Source organism: Anoplolepis gracilipes, chromosome 14, assembly GCF_047496725.1.
Source record: "Anoplolepis gracilipes chromosome 14, ASM4749672v1, whole genome shotgun sequence".
In the NCBI taxonomy this organism is placed as follows: Eukaryota; Metazoa; Arthropoda; class Insecta; order Hymenoptera; family Formicidae; genus Anoplolepis; species Anoplolepis gracilipes.
In genome coordinates, this window is record NC_132983.1 from 6,009,123 (window position 1) to 6,031,347 (window position 22,225).

At 33.6% G+C, this 22,225-nt stretch overlaps 3 protein-coding genes across 5 annotated transcripts; 2 read left to right on the forward strand and 1 right to left on the reverse strand.

Annotated features, from left to right (window-relative positions):
* Window positions 1-260: 260 nt before the first annotated feature.
* Window positions 261-6,160, forward strand: LOC140672990 (RRP12-like protein). The gene is made up of 5 exons (XM_072905526.1): window positions 261-3,894; window positions 4,172-4,354; window positions 4,436-4,558; window positions 4,671-4,830; window positions 4,960-6,160. Exons 1-5 carry the CDS (start codon window positions 525-527, stop codon window positions 5,057-5,059), a joined length of 3,936 nt encoding a protein of 1,311 aa, XP_072761627.1. The 5' UTR covers window positions 261-524; the 3' UTR covers window positions 5,060-6,160.
* On the reverse strand, window positions 4,824-16,365 carry Ca (RCC1 and BTB domain containing protein claret). 2 transcript variants are annotated; one of them, XM_072905525.1, is made up of 20 exons: window positions 16,097-16,365; window positions 15,589-16,010; window positions 15,011-15,456; window positions 14,692-14,870; window positions 13,734-14,134; window positions 13,438-13,615; window positions 12,960-13,171; window positions 12,701-12,882; window positions 12,425-12,552; window positions 11,841-11,975; window positions 11,299-11,439; window positions 10,571-10,697; window positions 9,457-10,022; window positions 8,945-9,307; window positions 8,350-8,734; window positions 7,631-7,965; window positions 6,528-7,420; window positions 6,023-6,159; window positions 5,762-5,943; window positions 4,824-5,694 (listed from the first exon to the last, which is right to left on the reverse strand). In XM_072905525.1, the coding sequence occupies exons 2-20, from the start codon at window positions 15,987-15,989 to the stop codon at window positions 5,431-5,433; spliced, it is 5,655 nt and encodes a 1,884-aa protein (XP_072761626.1). In that variant the 5' UTR covers window positions 15,990-16,010; window positions 16,097-16,365; the 3' UTR covers window positions 4,824-5,430. The 2 variants fall into 2 exon arrangements, with proteins under 2 accessions (XP_072761626.1, XP_072761625.1); XM_072905524.1 differs by having other exon boundaries at window positions 10,571-10,700.
* Window positions 16,366-16,674: 309 nt separating this feature from the next.
* LOC140673305 (PHAF1 protein CG7083) lies at window positions 16,675-21,937 on the forward strand. Of its 2 annotated transcripts, none has more exons than XM_072906196.1 (8): window positions 16,675-16,978; window positions 17,942-18,024; window positions 18,194-18,421; window positions 18,541-18,750; window positions 18,850-18,999; window positions 19,197-19,361; window positions 19,763-19,939; window positions 20,054-21,937. In XM_072906196.1, exons 1-8 carry the CDS (start codon window positions 16,915-16,917, stop codon window positions 20,249-20,251), a joined length of 1,275 nt encoding a protein of 424 aa, XP_072762297.1. In that variant the 5' UTR covers window positions 16,675-16,914; the 3' UTR covers window positions 20,252-21,937. The 2 variants fall into 2 exon arrangements, with proteins under 2 accessions (XP_072762297.1, XP_072762298.1); XM_072906197.1 differs by lacking the exon at window positions 16,675-16,978 and adding an exon at window positions 17,396-17,414.
* Window positions 21,938-22,225: the final 288 nt, after the last annotated feature.

The window sequence follows — 22,225 nt, forward strand, 5'->3', positions numbered from 1 at the left end:
ATTTCGGTATAATTAAATTTGTAGTATCGTTGAAAACGAATATAAGAATGTACGACCTAATAGAATTATTTTACACAAGTTTAATTAATTTGAAATTTGACGGGCGATTTATTTCCCTATACATGTATGGCGGCGCATGCGCAGTCAAAAACTAGCGCACATTGTAGGCAACGCTGAAAACTAAAATCCCTATTTTTTTTTTTTTTTTTTTTGAAAGGGAGAAATTTGTGCGCAACTGTTGTACACTCTGAGTAGAATTAAAATTCACAGAGCGAGAAACACAAGTAAAGAGTAAGGTTACTTCGATCTCTACCACGTGCTCGTGGATAATAATTATATAAATTATAACAGCTAAGTATTAAAAATCTTATTATAAAGAAACCAAAGAAAGAATACAAAGAGACAGTTCTGTGTCAAAGATGTAGAGATGCGTGTTGAGCACCTAGGAGTCTTCGATTAAAAAAGGAAAGTGAATAGAAAATATTTTCGAGATACATTTTGCTAAATAAACTTTTACAAATAAAATGGCTAAGCTGCCTCGATTAGGAAGCAGGAAGAAGGCGAAGCGATGGGCCAAGGGTCAGAGTTCCAGTTCCAACCCAACGACCACGAAGCATCGCGAACAGGCCCTAGGTATGTTCTTCAAGGATTTTTCTGGCACGCCGGGTATCACGACGGAAGATCTACAGAAGCACGACGCCATCCAGGGTAGCGGCCAGCCGCGGTTTGACAGAGTCCACCACGACGAGGTTCAAGCTGAGAGCACCGTCAACAGTTCCGACACGTTCGCCAGCAATTTCAGCAACTGCACCAACCTCTCCTTCAGCAAGTTCCTCAGCCACTTCCAATCGACCTCGCTCCTACACTCGGAGATGCTGGCGGTGTTGTCAACTGTCACAGACATCATCAAACAGCATGACGGTAAAGAAAGCTCGACGGAGTACTTTGCAACTTTGATGTCTACCCTGAAGAGGCTCGAGTCCTCCGAAGATGATACTGTCGTAGCTGCGACGCTATCTCTGCTCGGAATGTGCTTGAAAACAGTACCTAGGGCTGTACTCAATTTGCAATTTGGCGAGACTAGTCAGACCTTCCTCGAGATCCTTTCTAAATATGTCGCAGGTGACAACTTTCTCATCCTGCGACACTGCATAGGTTGTCTGTCGGTGCTGTTAAGGGCGCAAGAGGCTGCTGCCTGGACCGACTCCTCGACAACGAGAGTGATGGACGCTATATTATCATTCACCACTCACGCCAAGCCCAGGGTACGCAAGTCTGCTCAACATGGCATATGCGCCATTCTCAAAAGCAGCGATATGATGAAGAGTGAGACGCCACCGATACATCATCCGGGTGCGGAACAGGTCGCGACTCATTGCATCGCGCAATTAAATGCCGCCTGTAAACCAGGATCGTCGCTGGGACTCCTCACTGTTCTGCACACCCTCACATTGTTGAAGGATATAACGCATCTACTGCCAAAGTCGCAGGTGAAAAGCATCTGTGAGTATCTGTTGAGTTTGATGACGTTGAAGAATGCCCTGGTAACATCGTGCAGTCTGCAAGCACTCCACGGATTGTTTGTCTCGGAGCCGTCAGAGGACACGTTGACTTTGCAAGTAAACGCGGATATCATTAAAGCCCTTTACGACATTCAACCCTCCCCGAGCGACACGCAGTCCATCTTAGCGTGGTTGACGGTTATGCAGGACGCTCACTGGAACCTGATACGCAACTTGTTCAAAACGTCCAGCAACGTCGGGCTGAGCGTGGTGGACGATCTTATAACGAGAATGTTGAACAAGTGTCTGGAACTCTGGTTATGCAACAAGATGGAAGTCATAACCGGCTCGTCGAATACCGTCAAGATCATTCTGCAGGAGTGTGTGGCACCTCTCTGCGAAAGCGAGGAACGAATTACCAAGTACAGTTCCACTCTGAATCAAGTTATCTGCCTTATGCACAAAGCGTTGAGTTATCAATATCTTGAGGCCTGGCCTCAGATCTTTCATCTTGTAGCCTTGCTCTTCAAAAATATCGGCAAGACCAAGCTTCAGGGACTGGCAGATATTGTCGTGTCCCTGGGACAAATGCGGGATTCTTACAACTTTGCGTACAACAGCAACGTCGAGTACGCTATTGGAGCTGCGATTAAAACCATGGGGCCGCAGGTCGTACTGAGCATCCTCCCTCTTCGAAACGACGACGACACGATAAACCTGAAGCGAAGCTGGCTGATCCCGTTGTTGAAAGACTGCGTAACGAGCGGCACCATCTCCTTCTTCAAGGACGTTCTGCTACCGATTGCTCTGACATGCGAGAAGAAGAGTAAGGAAGACGTAGAGGGAAAGACGTACGAATTTCTGATACCACAAATCTGGTCAATCTTGCCTAGTATATGCAACGATGCGAGCGATGTGAAGGACAATTTTAAGAGCATCGCCAGGTTGTTAGGTATGACAATCAGCGATCGGAAGGACCTAAAGTCACCCGTAATGGCGGCGCTAAGGAAGCTGATCGGAAAAGCGACGCGAGACGAATGTGTTGACGACATCGCCGAGCTCACTCGCTTCGCCAAGAACTTTTTACCAATTCTCTTCAACTTGTACACAACAAGACCGTGCGGTACAGACGAAGAGGGCCAACGTCTCGCCGCGTTCGAAACGGTCAAGACTTACATGACGATCACCAACAGCAACCTGGCAAACGAGATGTTCGAACGTGCGCTGGGGAAATTCGACGAGCCCGGTGTGGATGACTTCTTCAAGGAGAGCGTTTACGATCTGATAAGAGTGCTGATCGGCTATACGGACGTCGATAAGATAAAAAAGTACTACGACATATGCATGCCAGCCCTCAAAGACAATAGCAAACAGAAGGAACAGAAAAAGGCCTATCGCTTCCTGGAGCAGGTGTGCGTAAGTGACCGGGAGGTGTGCAAACAATTTTTGGAAGAATACAGACGCGAGATTCAGAAAACATTAATAACATCAGCGACCAGCGTGATTAAGTCGAGCCAAGGTGCTCGTCTACGATGCCTGATGCATCTCGTCAAGTTGCATCCGCAGCTTGAGAAGACTAAATTCCTGGAGGCCGTCGTACCGGAGGCTGTGCTCGGCGTCAAGGATATAAACGAGAGATGCCGCAATACGGCATATCAGTTGCTCAACGTGATCGCCGAGAGGTTCCTGGACAATTCAGAGTACCTCAAGAATTATACAGATATGTTGATGGTGGGTTTAGGCGGCGAACAGAAATATATTAGCGCTACTCTATTGGCTCTGGCGTCTCTCACTTATCATTACAACGGTGCTCTGGGCGTGGAGACTATCGCTGAGATCCTGGGGTTCGTTTGTACGATTCTGACGAGTCCCACGAGGGAGGTGGTAGAGTCCGCGTTGTCCTATGTTAAGGTGTACATTACCGTGATGCCGTCTAGCGTCGTAGGTCCGACGTTACCTCAGATCATCGACGGTCTGTCGCAGATGAATGAGGATTGTAAACGTCACTTTCGTCAAAAGGTACGCGACATCTTTACAAAGTTTATAAGAAAGTACGGCATAGGGCCGATATCGAGCATGGTACCAGCCTCGGACGTGATCTTGCACAAAAGGCTGAAGAATATCAACAAGATTGAGGATGCCAAGAGGAAGAAGCGAGAGCTTGAGAGAGCAAAGAAATTGGAGAATGATAAGACCATGGAATTTGACGTCCAGAAGAAACCTATAACTATGGAGGAGATATTGGCTGATAGCGACGAGGAATTCCAAGCTACAGAAAACGAGGAATCGAAGGGCAAAAAGAAGAAGACGCCGAGGAAGGATGCTTGGATTCAAGAGACCGAGGAGGACATAGTCGATCTTATAGACCCCGCAGCTGTTAGAAATATCACAAGTTAGTTTATCATTAACTTTTTAAACATGAAGCTTCTTATACATAAACATTTCTCTTGCAATTGATTTAGTACAGTAATTGATTTTCTGCCTTCTTCTAATTTTTCTTTTGGTTAATTAAACCGATTCTTAATTGATCTTCTATGTATTGTTCTTTCTTCTCAATTAGAAAAAAGCAGAAAATTCATTAGCTCTCAATTAACTGTAATTGATGTTGATAGGACGGCTCAATAATTGCAAAAAAAAAAAACGATTCGCATTATTAAATTTTGTTTTAGCTACACAACCGGGTGTGACAAATCCGACGATCTCGGTGAAAAAAGCAAAAGATCATGGCTTCAAAACCGCACCCGACGGTCGCCTCATTATCACGGATGACAACGAGAGGGACAGTGACACAGAGGAGAGGAGTAAAAAAAAGAAAGCTTTCCTTCAAAATGATTCAGAAGAGGACGATTACAGTAAGACTAGAATTTATCCAGTTCAATTGTGTGTTAATGATCTCTTGTATATCTCATGATAACTTTATAAATTTTACAAAGATGATGATGATGATGGTGGTATATCAGTGGCGTCCGCGAAAAATATCAGCAGGAAACGTAAATATAGCGAGAGTATGTCGGATGTGATGAGCTTGAAGAGTCAGTCAACGTCGAAATATCGAGGTACGTTTATAAATTTTTCGACTGGAGGTCGATTATCTCAAACCGTCTTTCATTTCCTCGTCTGATAAGTTTTTATTTTTCTCAAGAAATTATTCGATTTTTTATTCTCTAGCTGGTGGCTCGGGCATTCACCGACCACTAAAAGCGAAAAAGGTGGAACGCGAACACGGCTCGGAATATCGCGCAATGAAGGCCGGAGGAGATATTAAGAGGAAGGGCAAGCCAGACCCTTACGCATATTTACCCTTAACGAGAGCCGCATTGAATAAGAGGTCAACAATATATTTATTTTATATCACATATATATTTACATAAATTAAGTTATATTAATGTATTTGTCATATCACTCTCTGTCTTCATTTTAATATATATAATAAATTGAATAATTTTACTCTTTATAGAAAGAAGAAGAAAAACGCGGGCAAGTTCCAGAGTATCGTTTCCGGGGCGAAGAAGGGCGCGCGAATAGGAATGAAGAACAAACGCTCGAAAAAACGTTAGAGATTAGATGATTGTTAATTATCCGATTGATTATTATGATAGTATCTAACATGATTTGTTATAGCATTGTAAACTTTTAATATTAAATACAATTAAAAAAGAATTGTTCTCGTTTTGTCCGATTTCAGTAAAATTTTATATATATATATACTTTATATTCTTTAAAATCGGATATGTCGAGAATCGTAGAATAATACGTTTGCATCAAAGTTACAGATAATAATTACAAATTATAGCAAACGTAGTTCTTATTTCAAGAGTCGCACGTATAATGAAGGGATCACAATCTAATATACTTTGCACGCAGAATTGGCTCGTATGTTTTCGCGGATCGCGAAGAAGAAACTTTCCATATGTTTCAGAGGATACTTTCACTTGTAATTTTTCTCTACCGTCATTCTCAATGCTCCGACTATACACAATGGGCACAGGATTTCTGGCTTAGATGTGCGAGATAACACGTTTCCTAAATATTGCGATGTACAAGGAAGAACTAACGATGGAGACGTTAATAATTCGGTTTCCATCGTCGGAATAATGTCCGTTTCGTATATAGAGATTGGAAAGTGATGTCCACAAGTAAATATCATATTATCCTCTTCCGCCGTGAGCAAACGATTCACAGAATCCGAGTCCTGTTAATATAAATTACGTATAGTATGTAATATCTACGTATGTAATATCTTGCCTATCATATTTTACCTTGATGTGGGCGAATAATTTGGAATCTTCCATTTCGGAGGACACCGTGCTGATAATTCCCTCCATCATTTGTTGCGGGCTATTATTTTTACTCTCGCCCGGATATCCGTTTAAAGGCGCCCCATAATTATCAGCCAGTAGACAGGAAAAGATCTTCACGTATTCGGACATGGTATCATCATCTAAGATACAAGTTATTCGTCAGCGTTACTCTTATTGAATTCTTCGAACATCAAAGAGAAAATAAAAATGACGCGTAACCTTCATCTATATGTTGCATCAACATCGATAATACTTGTAGACAAAATTTGAGCGAGAACAAGTCATTCATACGCCAATCGTTCTTGCCCTCCTTGTCGCACTTGTCTATATCCAGATATCTTCCGATCGCATCTTGACTGTAAAAGAAATCATAGTGTCGTGAATTAGTCCATTTTACATTTCATTTCAATCTCGATATCTCAGGGATTCTCAAACTATATATATATATATATATATATATATATATATATATATATACATCTGTTAATGACATTTCTTCTGCGGTCAGAGATTAAAATTTCAATATAAAATTATATAATTTTCTATATTTTATTGTATTTTATTTATTATAAAAAAGAGCTTTGAGCTCTTTAAGAATGTTTCAGCTAATCCCTGCGTCCACTCATTAAATAGATCATATTCAAAAAAAAAGCAAAGAAGTCATATTTGAATAAAATATCAGATAATAGATATAAAGCTATTCCAGGATGTAACATCAACTCACCAAAACAGTAATAATCCAAGTGGATAATAGATGATGCATATGTGTTCGAGAAAAACGTTCTCCAAACTTTGCATAGGTAAATCATGCTCGACCCAAAACTGAATCGCACTTCGCAATACTTCGCATTTCAAGGTGCTCGCCTCGTTACCGATACTGTTCAAGTAAAACTTTAGCGCTTTTATGGTCTCGTTGATCACGTAATTCCTCTGAGAGCGCGAGGACACTTTATCAGAGAACATGATGTTCTCTTTATACGCGTCGCACTGATTCATCTGACTGTCATTATTAACATTGTTTACAATTGTTTTCGCACAGATGGATCGAGTAAAATTTTGCGCGTTGCTACGAGATATGTTTTTATGCGACACTGACTCGTTCTCGTCGAAGATAAGATTTTCGATCCATTCGCGTTGCTCGTCCTCGTTATTCGCGCTAGACTCAATGCCAGAGATCTGACCCGCGTTCGAAGGCGATTCTTCCTCCTTTCTTCGCGTTATACATAATTCTTCTGAACCACCCTGGCAATCGAAGCTGTACAGTTCTTGCGCGATCGCTTGTAGATTATTCAAAGATCTACTCGTGGGGATTTTCGTCCAGCTTCGCGCGACACTGTTCTCCAGAGATTCCATAAGATTTTTCTCCGCCTGTCTGTTGAACAATTCAGTATTTTTCTTTATACTTCGACAGGATACACTGCCCTTGGTCGCATCCGCATTTTGCGAGATGATCTTAGTCGTGGATTCGCGCGGAATTGTTTCCGACATTGAATGACTTACAGACGAGCGAACACTTAATTTGTGTAATGTTTTCAATTGATATGTAAAAGCAGCCAGAATGTCGCCGTCTAGCGCCGCTATCTTGGAACAAGCTTGATAATTTTCCAATTCGATACACTGCAACAGAGAAGTTGTGATATACATGCATTCGAATTTATTCATTTACGAAAAAATTTAACTTCACTCAGAAATCAGAACATAAAATAAAAAGATACTATTTTATAAAAAAAAAAAAAAAAAAAATTGATGCAAAATATCTTTTCTTTTTTTTCTACGAAAAGACAAATCAATTATGAAATTAAATATCTCGTATAATTATTGTCCAACCTTGTCCATGATACTGGCAGAATGATATAAACTATAAAAATGTTCCAGAACGTAATGAAGCGTCAATTCCCCGGGTGATTTTTCGATGACGCTCAGAGGACGAACGAGTCCGGCGAAACAGGACACGTCGTTAGATTGATAAGAGATCACAGGGATAGATATACCCGGTACTTGACTAGGAACGTCCAGAGCTATGTGCAATGCATTGGGAAGTCGCACTACTCGTTTCGATGATTTCAGCAATACGAGCTTGTCGTCGGCATCGCGGGTCTCTCTCGCGGGGATGCGACCTAACTGAGCCCTACTATTATTACCCCACGCTAATACTGTACCTCCTGAAAAAAAAAGTGTATTGATATACTCTTTTTCGTTTTCAGTTTATTAAAAATCGCATAATATAAATAATAATTTCAATCACGGACTGTGCTTTTATCTTTTAAAAATTAAGAATCTCATCAAACAGTTAATAATTTTGTTTGAAAATTGATATTAAAAAAGTTAAATTCACATTTGTTACTAAAATTATATAAAGATATTACAATTGTAAAATAAAACTTAAAAGATTATTAAATTAAAATTGAATTTAAATATAAAATTAAGATTATTTCATTTAAGATAAAATTATCAAGTTCTTTTAGGATAAATAATTTAGATGTAAGAGAAAATTAGAATTAAAAAAATTATTTAGATTATATTTTTGTTTTTTTTATTTTTTCTACCTGGTTGTATTGCAATCGTGTAATCGTAACCACAAGCGATTCCAACAGTATTAATTACAGGGTTGATTCTTTCCTTATTGCTGTGGGCGACATTTTCCGATTTTGATGTACCATTTCCATTATTTTCAGGCGTGTTTCTATTATTTATCGATGAATCGTTTGACTTGGCACCATTGTCCGAGTCTCGTTGATTTTGTGTTTTCTTAAAATCGTTGTGTCTAGGTGGTATTTGTGCGAAAATACAGGCCTGATTGTAATATAAAGGCGTCGGAATCGGTACTTCCTTCCTTGTACCATTGCCTAGTTGACCATCTAGATTACGACCCCACGTATATAAAGAGCCATCCTTTGTTATCAACGCATTATGATGACAACCAACTGATATCTAAATATACAGAAAAAAAAATGGATAAGTTACATCTTATCTGTTTTGCATAAACATACGCAGAATAATAAGTTTTCTAGCGTCACAAGACAACATTTTTGAAAATAGTCTGAATTAAAATATACATATCTTTTATACAATATATTATTAAAGTGGAGTGTAATTTAAGAACATTAATCTCTTAATATTCTCGAACCCTTTTCAACAAACCTGAGTAATCTGTCCTTTTATCAAACTTGTATCGACGATAGATGGCTTTAAATGCGCTTGGCTCTCGTCCATCGAACTAATGTTCCTCAAATCTGCGTTTTCGGATGATTTCTTTCGTGTTTCTACGCTAGAAGCGATCGCTTCTGTTTCCACAGATTGCACATTGTCCTCCAAAAGTTCCTTCATTTCTTCGTTCAAGTTTATAACGCTGCCTGGCATTCTCTCCGATTCCTCCAAAGTTTTATTCTTCCTTTCATCTTGTTGCTCCAGTATACGAATCTTCTTTTGCGCTTGTGCTTGTAATCTGAGAACCTGAGGACTGGCGCCCCATACGTATAATTTATTCGTATCACTGAGAGCTAGCTGTAAACACACACGATATGAATGTACAAGATTGTGTAATTGTTATTCAGTTAGTATGACATCAATCAAAGAGTTAATGAGCGATTAACTCTTGATCCTTAAAAGAATTTATAGCAAATTATACAGTATATGTACGATTACTGACTTACATTATGAAAGTATCCGGTACTTATAAGCGTTATTCCGTCTGGCAACGATACTTTCGTCGGCACGGAACTCTTAGCGTTATTACCTCCGATTCCCAATTGGCCCAGGACATTGGATCCGAAGGCGTATACGACACCGTCCACGGACAATGCCAGGGTGTGCGCGTACCCGGCGCTGATGCAACGCACAACCACGCCGAGCAGAGCCGTGATCAGAGATGGGGTGATCCTTTCGTCGGTGTTACCATGGCCCAGTTGACCGTGGACACCCCAACCCCACGTGAATACTCTGCCGTCCGCGGTAAGGGCCACGGAGTGATATTGCCCGGCTACCGCGTCGACGATGACTTCCTGTGCCAGTGAGACGATCAGCTCCGGATTTGAACATTGCAGCACCTTGCCGAGACCCAGCTGTCCAAATTGACTCGATCCCCAGGCGTAAATTCCGTTGTTGGTAACCGCCAGAGTGTGGCAATGTCCGCACGATACGCTGAAAACTTCTATTTCCATACTTCGGAAGAAACATATCGCATGGGGCGCTCCGTACCGCAAAACGCTAGAGCCAGTTCCTAATTAATAATAATATACAATTAATTATTAAATTAACATATATACAGAAATATATAGAAAAAATAGAAATAAATATTACAAGATGATTGAAAATCTAAGAGAGAAGAAAATCAAAAGATATGAATTAAACAAAGGATAAAAGTAAGTATGAATTAAATAAATTTTGCAAATTGTCAAAAGACTGATATATAATATAAAAATAGTTTATTTTAAATCATATTTAATTCAAAGAGTATATAGAAATATATAACCAAAATGTGTATAATTTAAAAAATTTCGAAAAATTTGCAACATTATGTGGTCAGAAATTACAATAGAAAAACCATTAAAATATAATAGAAAATAATATTGTTTTTTATCTGAGGGAGATAAACGTTTAAATACTTAATACTAACTTCTTGATACGTTTATAATTTTATACTTGCACGGATTAAAACGCTTCATAATTATAATTATAAGGTTTTTTTTATAATAAAAAATTAAACTAAATAAAATTGCCTAATAAAAATCTCTCTAAAAATTTAATAAAAAATTATCAAATATATACCTAAACAACCTTGCACTGAGCTTCCCCAAGTATAGATGTTACCGTTTCTGATAAGAGCAACATGAGAAAATCCAGCACTCAATGATCTTCTCTTAAAATCAACTTGTAATGCCATTTCCAAATGTTCCTGCTTGCAGATAAAAGTATAAAGTTATAATTGTAGATTAAACCAATATAGTGATTGCGTGGAAATACGAGATTTGGCAAAGAAAAAACATGATTATACAATTAGTGTATTAGCCATTCCCTCTCTCCATAATCTGAAAAATTTCTTCAGCATAATCTTCTCTATCAAAAATTCAAATATTCGAGAGAAACGAATAAATAATATTTATATTATGATAATTTTATACAAAAAACATTTATTTATGCCAGAAATTGTGTAATAATTGTTTAAAACAATGCAATATTACTGAAATAATAACTAACAACTGCAAACTCTACAAATGAAATGATGCATAAAGAAAAATTCGTCAAAAATTACCCAAACAATGCAGAGACATAGTGAAAGGCGAGTACAAAAGAAGCATTCCTGAGAATTAAAAAAAATATATATTTGAAGCACATATAAAACACATAGAGGAATTCTGTAGAGTTAACAGTTAAATTTGTTCAAAGAAAAAAGCAAGTAAGTGTCCGTAATTTCTCGATAATAAGAGCTTTTCATAACTTTCCTCTTTACCATATCTCGTATACATCAAGATATACAAATTATAAATGGGAATTACCTTGTTGATTTCTGGCAATTGTACATCGTACAAAAGCATAGATTTGTAGTTAGAATTTAATAATTGTTTCTTATGTATAAGAGTCAATAAAATTAATATAAACGTTTCTACTATATCTTCTACAAGCGTATCAAGCTGATCCTGTAAAATATTTTCGTTATTTGCGGTACGATATTCATGCACGCCACTTACACTTAATGAAAATTGATTTTCTTTTTATAATAAAATTTTTATCATATAGACGTATTTATTTACAATATTTTAAAATCTAATGTTAAATATTATAGTAACAAAAAGCAAAATTAAAATTTTGTTTAATAAGTGCACTTGCATGAGATTAATCGAAGAACAAAATTGTGTTGGATATTAACAATTTTGAGGATTAAATTTATGAAAGTTTCTTCGTTTTATAGTTTATAATTTTTAAGAAAAAGAGAGAAAATTATATTATTCGTACAAAAAATATAAATACAATTAAAAAAAAAAAGAAATTAATTTCAGATCAAAATGCATTTCATATGTCTATTATTTTTAGTACTTACAATATTATCCGCAACATCTGTAAAATCACATTGACTAGATTGTAGATTATATGATGCCATTTTATGGCGTACTGTATATTGTAGCAGTTTAGGTCGTAATACTGGATTTGTTGGATCATATAATGTCACTAATCTCTGTAAAATATCAAGTTATTAAGTATAATCGTAGCATATTTGAAAAATTGCTTAAAAGTAAAAATTACAATTTAAATTTATTAAACAATCTATTTTCGCTCGTAATAAATTTTATAAAGCAAAGTAATCGAAAATATTTTTATATTACTTTTTTCTTTTTAATTTATTCGTTAATTTAATTAGTTAGGTTGAAATGAAATTTAATCATATATATCTTTACATTTTATTTATAGAATATCTTATTTATAAAAAGAGAAGAAGGAGAAACAGAATAAAATAAATGATTCACCTTTATATTATATGTACATAAACAATACAAATTTGATTTCCATAAAAAATCTATCCATGTCATTTACATTATAAAAATAAAGCAATCTTACATTTTACACAAGAAAAAAATGCAAATTTTTACAACTTTTCATAAAAAATGAGTACTTAAGATTTCTTACCTGAAGGACGAAAATTTGAGATTCTCGCAAATTACTGCGTACAAACAACATATGGGCTCTAGCTAAATCATGATTCAATAACATTGCTTGCATCAGATCAGATTCGCTTAAACATATAAGTAAACCATCTAAAAATATATACATAAATTCTTGTTATGTTTTATACATTAATAATATTCACTTATAACTTGTTTGTAAAAAGCATGCAATTATACATGTACATATACATATGTATATATATATATATATATATATATATATATATATATACATTACATGATTTTGGGCGAACATCATTTGTGCCAAACATTTGTACTGTCTTCATGAGGATATCCAACATTTGGCCATATAGACTTCTCTGTGTAGCTAAATGATGTAATACTTCCCATAGGTATGTTTGACCAGCTATATTAATAGCTAGCAATTCATCATAAAACGTATTTGTGGATAAAAAGTATCTAAAGACAGCAGAAGAAGAAGGTGAAAGAAGAGTATATTTTTTGGGAATAAAATTTTACTGTAAAATGCAACTTACAAGAATTCTTTGTAAATTGCTTTAGATTGTTCTGACCAAACCCTCAATGTCATTTCGATAAAGGCAAGTATGCACAAATTAGATAAATGTATCCTTGTTGCAGTGGGCATCTCAGTAATGACAGGTGTCAGTAAGCAGTGAGTAAGACAACTTAATAATTCGGAGGTATGACCAATCGACGCAAACTTTAACACACTCTTCAATAATTTACACTGAAATATAAATATTGACAAAATTAATTCTGCTTGTTAAATAAAAAATAAATAAAGAAAAAAGAAATATTAATTTTTTTTGTTTAAAGCTTTTGATAATGTAACAGCTTCTTTTCTTTAAATAATATTTTATATAAAATAAGTTACATAAAAAAACAGAGAATATTTAAAATCTCTCAGATTAAAAAAAAAAAAATAATTTAGATGCTTCAGAAACATGATTCACATGATGATATATACTATTTTGTAATTAAGCTTTTATTCACCCTAGACATTTTATAAGCGGCTACTGCACGTGAGAATTCTTTATTTGAAAGAAATATATCTCCAGCATATTCCAGCAATTGTTGTCCATTCAATCCAAATATCATTGCCAATCTTCCTGCTTTCTGCAGTTCATTTTTCTTTAATACCAGCTCCATAAAAATCGAAAAAAGTGATTTTCTACAAGAAAAGCATATAAATAATTTAATAAATATGCATTATAATTTTTATGCATCATTATTCTGTAAACACTTCTTTCACTCACTCTATTATTATAATAAATCTTAATAAAACCTACCTCAGAATAACTTCGTATACGCAGCGATTTGTAACAATTATACATGTATCTAAACTAGGTACTTCAATCTTAATATCCTTTATATTCTTTGGTAAAGTACATTTATTTTCTACTTCTTGAGAGACTTTTCTTTGTATCACATTATCGAAATTTGTTACTTTATAAACCGCACGTATCACTTCCTTACTACTCTTAAAAGAAAACATTCCGATAATAGATTCAGAATTGAACTTGCAGTCTTTATTTATATGAGTCTCGGATAATTGATCGGATATTATGTATATCACTTGTTGATTAATATCGGTAATAAAAAAAAATCTGTGTGCCAATAAAACAGTCTCGCATGATTTGAATACTTTATGCATTGATAACGGCACTATAGTCAAATTCGGACTGTGCACCTAGGACAAAAATTATTGTTATTATAAATGTACATGAATTAATATAAAGATTAATGTTATATTGAATTCTAGCAATAAGAAAAGGAAGGAAACATATATATAGAAATGCAAGTGTAATTCTTTCTAATTGCAAATTCTTTAAATAATTTCTGATTAATTTTTTTCTTATTGAAATCTTAATATAATCCATTAACTTTTTAATCTTTAATATTAAGTATCTCAAAAAGATAAATTAAAATCTATTTAAAAACTTATTTAAAAATTAAAGTTCTATTGTATGTTAAGAAAAAGCGTGATTTACGTAAAAAAAATTTCTTTAATTTCATGCATAATCCAAATCCTAAATTTCCATATTTTTATAAAACAAAATTTACTGTGTGTAAAAGTCAAAAAATTCATCAGTAAAGAAAACTATAATTGACTTAGGATATTTCTTGTGTGTAAAGGTGTGTGTGTGTGTGTAGTGCATAGACCTTTCTATTTTCTTTGATGCGTCTTGACAATTAAATATAAGTGTAAATGTAAACTGATTATTAGATCATTAAACTTTGTCTTACTGTGACATGATGAGTGCTAGAATGATAACATGTGTATAATTGCTGGCCTTCTCTGTCAGATTGTGAAGTGAGGAAAGTATCTTTCGATATTGGTTCTGGGCTGATAAAACCTCTGGGCTCTGATGATACCTCTGAATTAACAGCAAATCCATTATGATTTTCTTTTTTGTTTGAAGCATCTGTAATATTGGCACGTTTTAAATATTTAATAGAATTAAACAAGCATGCATCCAAGAGGCAAAAAATTAACACAAGAATATCACTTCTTAAAATCTTCTAACTTCCTGTATATATTTTTAAAATATATTCATACACTTACCGTGGCATTGTGAACTCTCTCCCAATGTTTGATTTTTAGTATCAATTAATTTCTGTTTGAAAATGGCCAATTTCTCGACAGAGAGCTGTTTAAGTTCTCGTAGTTTAGACTTATTAGGAACAGACTCTTCTGTATTATCATAAATAGTACCATTTGAATTTACACCACCGTGAAGTTCTTTGTGTTCAGGATTGAGTAAAAGATTATATATATATTGTTTCAAAGATAAACGCCATTGGTGCTGAAATTTACTAGTTATCAAAAGAAACACAGCCTCGTTTTCATCGTGACAAATCTGCAGACTGCTTATACTTTCATTAACATATATTGTATCCATCTGTTGTCCATTTAATAGATTGACAAGTATAATTGCTCCACATTCAGTTCCTACAATACCAATGTCAAGAGCCATTTTTGTGTCTCGCCACCATGTGATAGCTGTTGGTCTAAAAATATAATAATCTGTATAAAAAATTCTTTTAATATTATATATTATAATTACATTTAGGCAAACAATATATATGTGAGATACACATATTTATAATTATCTTTGAGTTAAGGATACACAATGCAATCACCTAAAATGAGAGACCTGAAGATTCACAAAAGGAATATATGTTGCGTCATTCGTCTTCCATCTTTTGTCAATGGCATAATTTTCGCCGACTAGAATTAAAGCAGGTAGTATGTACAACGAACCATCCAAGGTTATGCATAATAACCAGATACCACTTGGATCAAAGCAAAAGGTAGCAATTTGTTTATGCGGCCCTTGAAACCAAGGTATTCTTTTAATGACAGGTAAACAGGAGAGTTCCTTTTTGAAATAAAGGATAATTTCAGCATTGCTGGTGGCCAGTGCAAGAAATAATCTTTTTTCAAGTTTGCACTGTACGCTGTGCTGTATCTCAGTAGTTTTAATCAAACATTGTAGTTTAAATAAATTCTCACTCATCACCATAGTGTTGGGAACCACCATTATGTGCGAATGATGTTCTCTCTAAAATATTAAAAATATATATAATGCAGATTTGTGATAACAATCTTTATATCATATAAATAAATAGTAATATTGTTATTAAATACTTTGAATGTTTATATCGCCAAGCTTGTCTGTCAAACGATTTTTTAGAGACAATAATTTACATAATTTATTATATTGTACTATATATATATATATATATTATTAAAACTATTATAATCGTTATTATTTATCTAATGTCAGGAATTTAAAGAGGCCATGTATTATGCATTATGCCTAATACATTTTTATATTGCTTTATTACTCGATTACTATTTTTCTTCCTCAGGATTCAATTGACAGCTATGTATTAGGTTATTTTTTTCCGCGCATGCGCGAATGAAGGAGGGAGACGGGTATATTTTGGCTGGCTCTCCGTCTCTTTTTATATCTACTATCTGAACTAAAAACACGTTTCCTAAATAATATTTAATCTTTCATCAAATATCTAGCAATAAAAGTGATAAATTATATATTTTTATTTCAATTCGTCAAATATATGTCGATATTTTTCAAAATAAAAAAAAATATCATCCCTCTGACAAAGATAGCGATCCACCCAGCTAGAGTCCTTTATCCTTGAAGGGAGCGAACGTCACATCTAGATATTTATATAGTCTACGGTACCCATCAGCTGTTCGGTGACTGTTTGCCAACTGTAGAAGTCGTAGGAGCTAAAGAGTCGCGGAACAGCGAAGGAGCTTCATTGTTCGGGATGTGATTGTGCAACATGGCTATCTGCTGAATAATAATCGGAGCGATATGTTGAGGTAGACGGGAAACAAGGCGCAGTCTTGTCTGACATATCGCGTGTCTGACATATCGCTCTGCCTAAACACATTTTCCTTTATCGATCGTTCCAAGTTAAAGGCAGCAACAAGCGATGTTGGAGCTCGAAGTGGTGCCCGAGAGATCCCTCGGATGCGAGCAATGGGAGTTTATTTTAGGCAAGTGATGAAACGCAAGCGCAAAACAACAAGCGACACGAGTGTGTATATTTATTATGATTTGCGTGATGCGCACAAAAGTGCGTTTCTCCCTTTCGTCAGATTTTCTTCCATCCAATTAAATGACTCAATAAAGTTTACATCGATTACAGAGTAAAACGATCGTACGCTCGGTCGTAAACTGTCAGCTCGCAGTTACATCGATTGTAGACGTTAGCGTCTTTGTTTGCTGTACGATTCGTCCGGACTTCATTTGTCGCGTCATATTTTTTTTTTTTTTTTTTTTTTTACATTTGTTTAAATATTAAACATTTGACTATTCAAGGAGCGACAACAATAATATGAGCGTTTTATTTGTCTCTTTTTTTTTATTATGTAACACATGTAACATATTGGAATATAATGATTCTTTGCCACATTTGAATCTATCGTATCGGTAAATATATGTAAATAACAGATAAATACATTATGTAAAAATAGACGGAAAATGTCGGGAGCCAATAAATCTGCAAATCAAATAGAAGAAAATTTACAGGCAATTTATTCTCTCTAAAAGCCAATTATATACAAATCAAAGCATAGATTTGACTTACCATACTTACTTACTTGATTGCTATTTTTTCACATGTTTATCATTTTTATTTTTAAAATATTGTAAGTAATTATCCCACCTCAATCTATGCTTACGCAATATATTATAATTTGTATAAAGCGTATAAAGCAGCTTTATTATAAATTATAATAATTATTTATATTTTCATTACCATTGATTTGCATACTTTTTTTATGATAAATATTTTTCATTTATTTTTAATATTATATGTCTTTCTGATTTGTTCACTTTTTTTTACATTCATATAAGATTTTTATAAATTTTTACTATTTGTTATATGATGCAATAAGAAATGTGCAGGCCTTCAATTCAATTAAAAGTTCATGTTTTAAAATATACTTGTATTACAGGTATGCATTTTTCTCAGTCAGTATCAATAATACAATCTCAAGTTGGTGTTATAAGAGGAGTACAAGTACTTTATAGCGATACTGTAAGTATTCAGTTTATTAATATATAAAACTTATATATGTACATATATATAATACATATAAATTATACATTAAATGTTTTATTTTTTTCTAGAATGCATTAATGAATAATACTCTTGGCTTTATATCCCTAATATAATACAATAATACATTGTTATTGTATATTTGCAGAATCCATTAGACGTAGATCTAGTAATAAATTTACCACACGACGGGATTCGGCTTATATTCGATCCTGTTGTACAAAGGCTTAAGATAATTGAAATTTATAATATGAAGTTAGTGAAATTGAAATATTGTGGTTTGCCGTTCAATTCGCCCGAGGTATTACCTTCCATCGAGCAGATCGAACATTCTTTTGGTGCAACTCATCCTGGTGTTTATGACAGCGAGAAACAGGTATAATTATTTTTAAAACTTAATTACAAATATACCACCATACAAAATTACGAATAAATTCATTATTCGATCATATTTATTTATATGATTTACATGACGGGTATGTATAATAATTGCAGGTGTTTGTGTTGAATTTTCGAGGACTGTCATTTTACTTTCCGATCGATTCAAAATTTCAACCTGGTTACGCCCACGGATTAGGCTCGTTACAATTTCCTAATGGTACGTCTCCGCTCGTCGCTAAAACGGCGATTTACGTTGGGAATATGCCAGCCGGTGGTAGCGGCGAGGAACATGGGTCAAAAACACCACCACCACCTTTGCCACTTGTAATTATGTCTCTAGATTATATCTTTGTCATTCTTTAAAATAAAGCAAAAATATCGAACGAGTAATAAGATGTATCTTTAACATATGTTTTTAAATAGGCCTGTTACCATAATAACTTGTACTTGGAAAAAGCTGACATAATTAGAGATAAAACACGAACTCGAGGGCTCAGATTACATCTTTTCACGGAAGGTAGTTGTGGGACGAGAGCATTATTGGAACCGAAAAAACGGTGTCTGAGCAAAGAGGTAACATTTTATATTTTACCAACATATTTTTTTTATATATAGGAGATAAAATATTAATACTTAAAATTGTCTCTTCATTACAATTGTATTGAAGTCGAAATATTCATCTTTGATTTATTATCATTTTTATTACAATAAGATGTTAAAGTAAAAGTGATTTTGCATATATTTTAATTTATGTATTGTTTATGATTTAGGTACTATTTGGTGACACCTGCGAGGATGTCTTAAGCGCACTTGGCGCCCCATCTAGGGTCTTCTACAAAGCGGAAGATAAAATGCGTATTCATAGTCCACACGCGCACAAACGAGACAAGATAAGACGATCAGATTTTTTCTACAATTATTTTACATTAGGTTTGGTAAGTATACCTTTTCAGCAAAGTAAATTTTTTTACGATTGAATCCCAACAATACTACAAATTAGTAATGCTAGAGATGTTGATTGTTAGCCAACGTAAAGAGATAAATATTTTTAATTTTCTTTTATTTTTCCTCTTTTTTTTTCTTTCAAATAATGTCATGAGAAATAAATATAGACACTTTATTATATAAATCTATAGATGATTGTCATTTTAAATTTCACATTTAGATAATGTAATTCAGTCAGAGATAGGTAATTATTGGTAAACTTTTTCGAACAAATTAATTGGATATGTTTCTGTATGAAAACGTGGATAGATTGTATTATCCCACTCTTTTATCAATTTATCGATATCACTTTCAATGCTTAACATAAAATTTTTTCTTGTATATTTTATAGGACATCTTGTTCAATGCAAAAACTCAGTGTATAAAAAAGTTTGTGCTTCACACGAATTATCCAGGACATTATAACTTTAATATGTATCACCGTTGTGAATTCTCATTGACTCTGCCACCTGAAAATAATTCCACGGAATCGGGAAAGCTGATAGATGTTTCTCCTTCGCCGGTTACGGTAATTATTATTATATATTACAGTAATATTTTTCCAATTCTTATTACAACCGTGAATGTACTTAAATGCATTATTTGTTGTCGATCAATATGAATCCTGATCTTGTCTTCCTAGATCACTGCCTACACAAAATGGGATAGAGTTTCTGAACAATTAAAGGCAAGCGCGCGTCCCGTAGTGTTGAATCGCGCATCTTCAACAAACACAACCAATCCTTTTGGCTGCACATTTTGCTATGGTATACGAGATGCGATTGTTGAAGTTATGGCGAATCAACATATTGCAAGTGTAACTTTATACAGAACAGCATGATCCTGATAATTTACACTTAACATTAATTATCTTTTAAGATCGATTCCGAAGTATAGCGGAATTTTACATATTTAACATATAAATAAGAATAACATGGTTTATTCTCATCTTTTGTTATAATTGTATAATTATAATAAAACTCATGTATCTGCAACTGAAACAACTAATATTCGTAAATATTTTAACTTTAGAAGTATGGAGGCTAAAACGGAAAGAATTAGATGAAAAATATTACACGGTCTGTTCTTGTAACAAAAGTTTCCAAACTTTTATTAAAATTCATATTCTAATTTAAAAACCACTTCTGATGCAGTACAATCTTTACAACAGTCATACAATTTTTAAAAAGATTGCTGAATCTCTTCTTTTCAAATGCTCGTAATAACTTAAGTCGAAGATCCGGCTTATAGAAGCATCGTCGCACGAAAGTTTCTCGTTCAAAATCAGTCCATGTTCTTAATCATTTTGCGTATTCATCAAATTTAGCACCATGTGACTATTTTTTTATCTCTTAAACTGAATACGAAGCTGAAAGAAAAGTGGTTCAACGATTTCAGACATTCAAAAAGCTTTGACTGAAGTTATTATTACGAGCATCTGAAGAGATGTATTTCGAATAATTGTAAATAAAAATAAATGATTATTAAATTAGCATGCAAGTTTTAATAAAAGTTTGGAAACTTTTGGGACAGACCATGTATAAATTTTTATAAGAGATTTATCTTTTTAATCGATCATAAAGAGTGTTTATGATTAATCATCTTAACTTATTATGTTAATATTATTATGTTCTTAAGTAAACTAAGGAGATAAGTCAACTTTCCACTCTCCTAAAGTAAATTTTTTTATATCATGAAAAATACTAATTTGTGGTGTATCAAGTATATTGTTGACTCTCATAATATAAGTCTAAAAATATATACTATAATATATACACTGCAAATAATCTTAGAATTCTTTGATACTTATATTACATATATTGAATTATGATGGTAAAATATAAGAAAATATCAGATTTTTTTTACAACTGAAATTCAAGCAAACATTTTTATTAATGAATAAAATATATACTATATAAAGCAAATTTATAAAATTTAAATTATTAATCTAATCATCTTGTGTACAGAGAAATGACATTGAGATTTAAATTATCTTACCAACTGGTTTATTAGATTCGTTAATCATTTTATATATTTTTATATGAATATACTGTGCACAAATAGATAATAACAATATTTTTATCTTAAGTCTATTTTATCAGACTAAAAATTTTATTATTTGCTTTATTGCAATGTTTAAGAATTATTGCACGTGATTTGTAATAATTTCGTCATTTTTTGACGTTATGATGCAAGCTAAACTGATATTTGTAGATATTAAGAATATTCAATTATTATTTAATATATGAGAAATTGATGGAAGAAACTAGAATTGTCTACTTTGTACATTATATTACTTTTCCTTAAATAAGGTTGCAGATTTCCATCCAGCAATCTGCATACAGATATAATTTACTGATTAATAAGAAATTCTGATTAAAGTATAATAATTGTGTACATAACATAATAAAAATATTTATTGTATCTATATTTGTTCAATGTTTCTTCGGAATCTGTAAATGGACATTCTTCATAATTTTAGTTGATTTATATTACAAGAGAGTACAATAAAGAAATTTACAATCAATTAGTGAGATAGACCAAATTCAATAAAGTAACTATGAGTAAAAGGTTGTATTATTAATTGTATTATAAATTTATATGTAACTTTGTAAATATTTTTTAAATTTGAGAAAGTGGAAAAAAAAAAATATATATATATATATGCACATATACACACTTACATATCAAATTGTGTACATACAATTATAACATACACATACACAGAAACAGTTGTAAAAAATATAATAATCTAGATTTAATTTATTAAAAGATATAAGCTAAATTAAAAAGGAAAGAATGCTGAAATAATTTC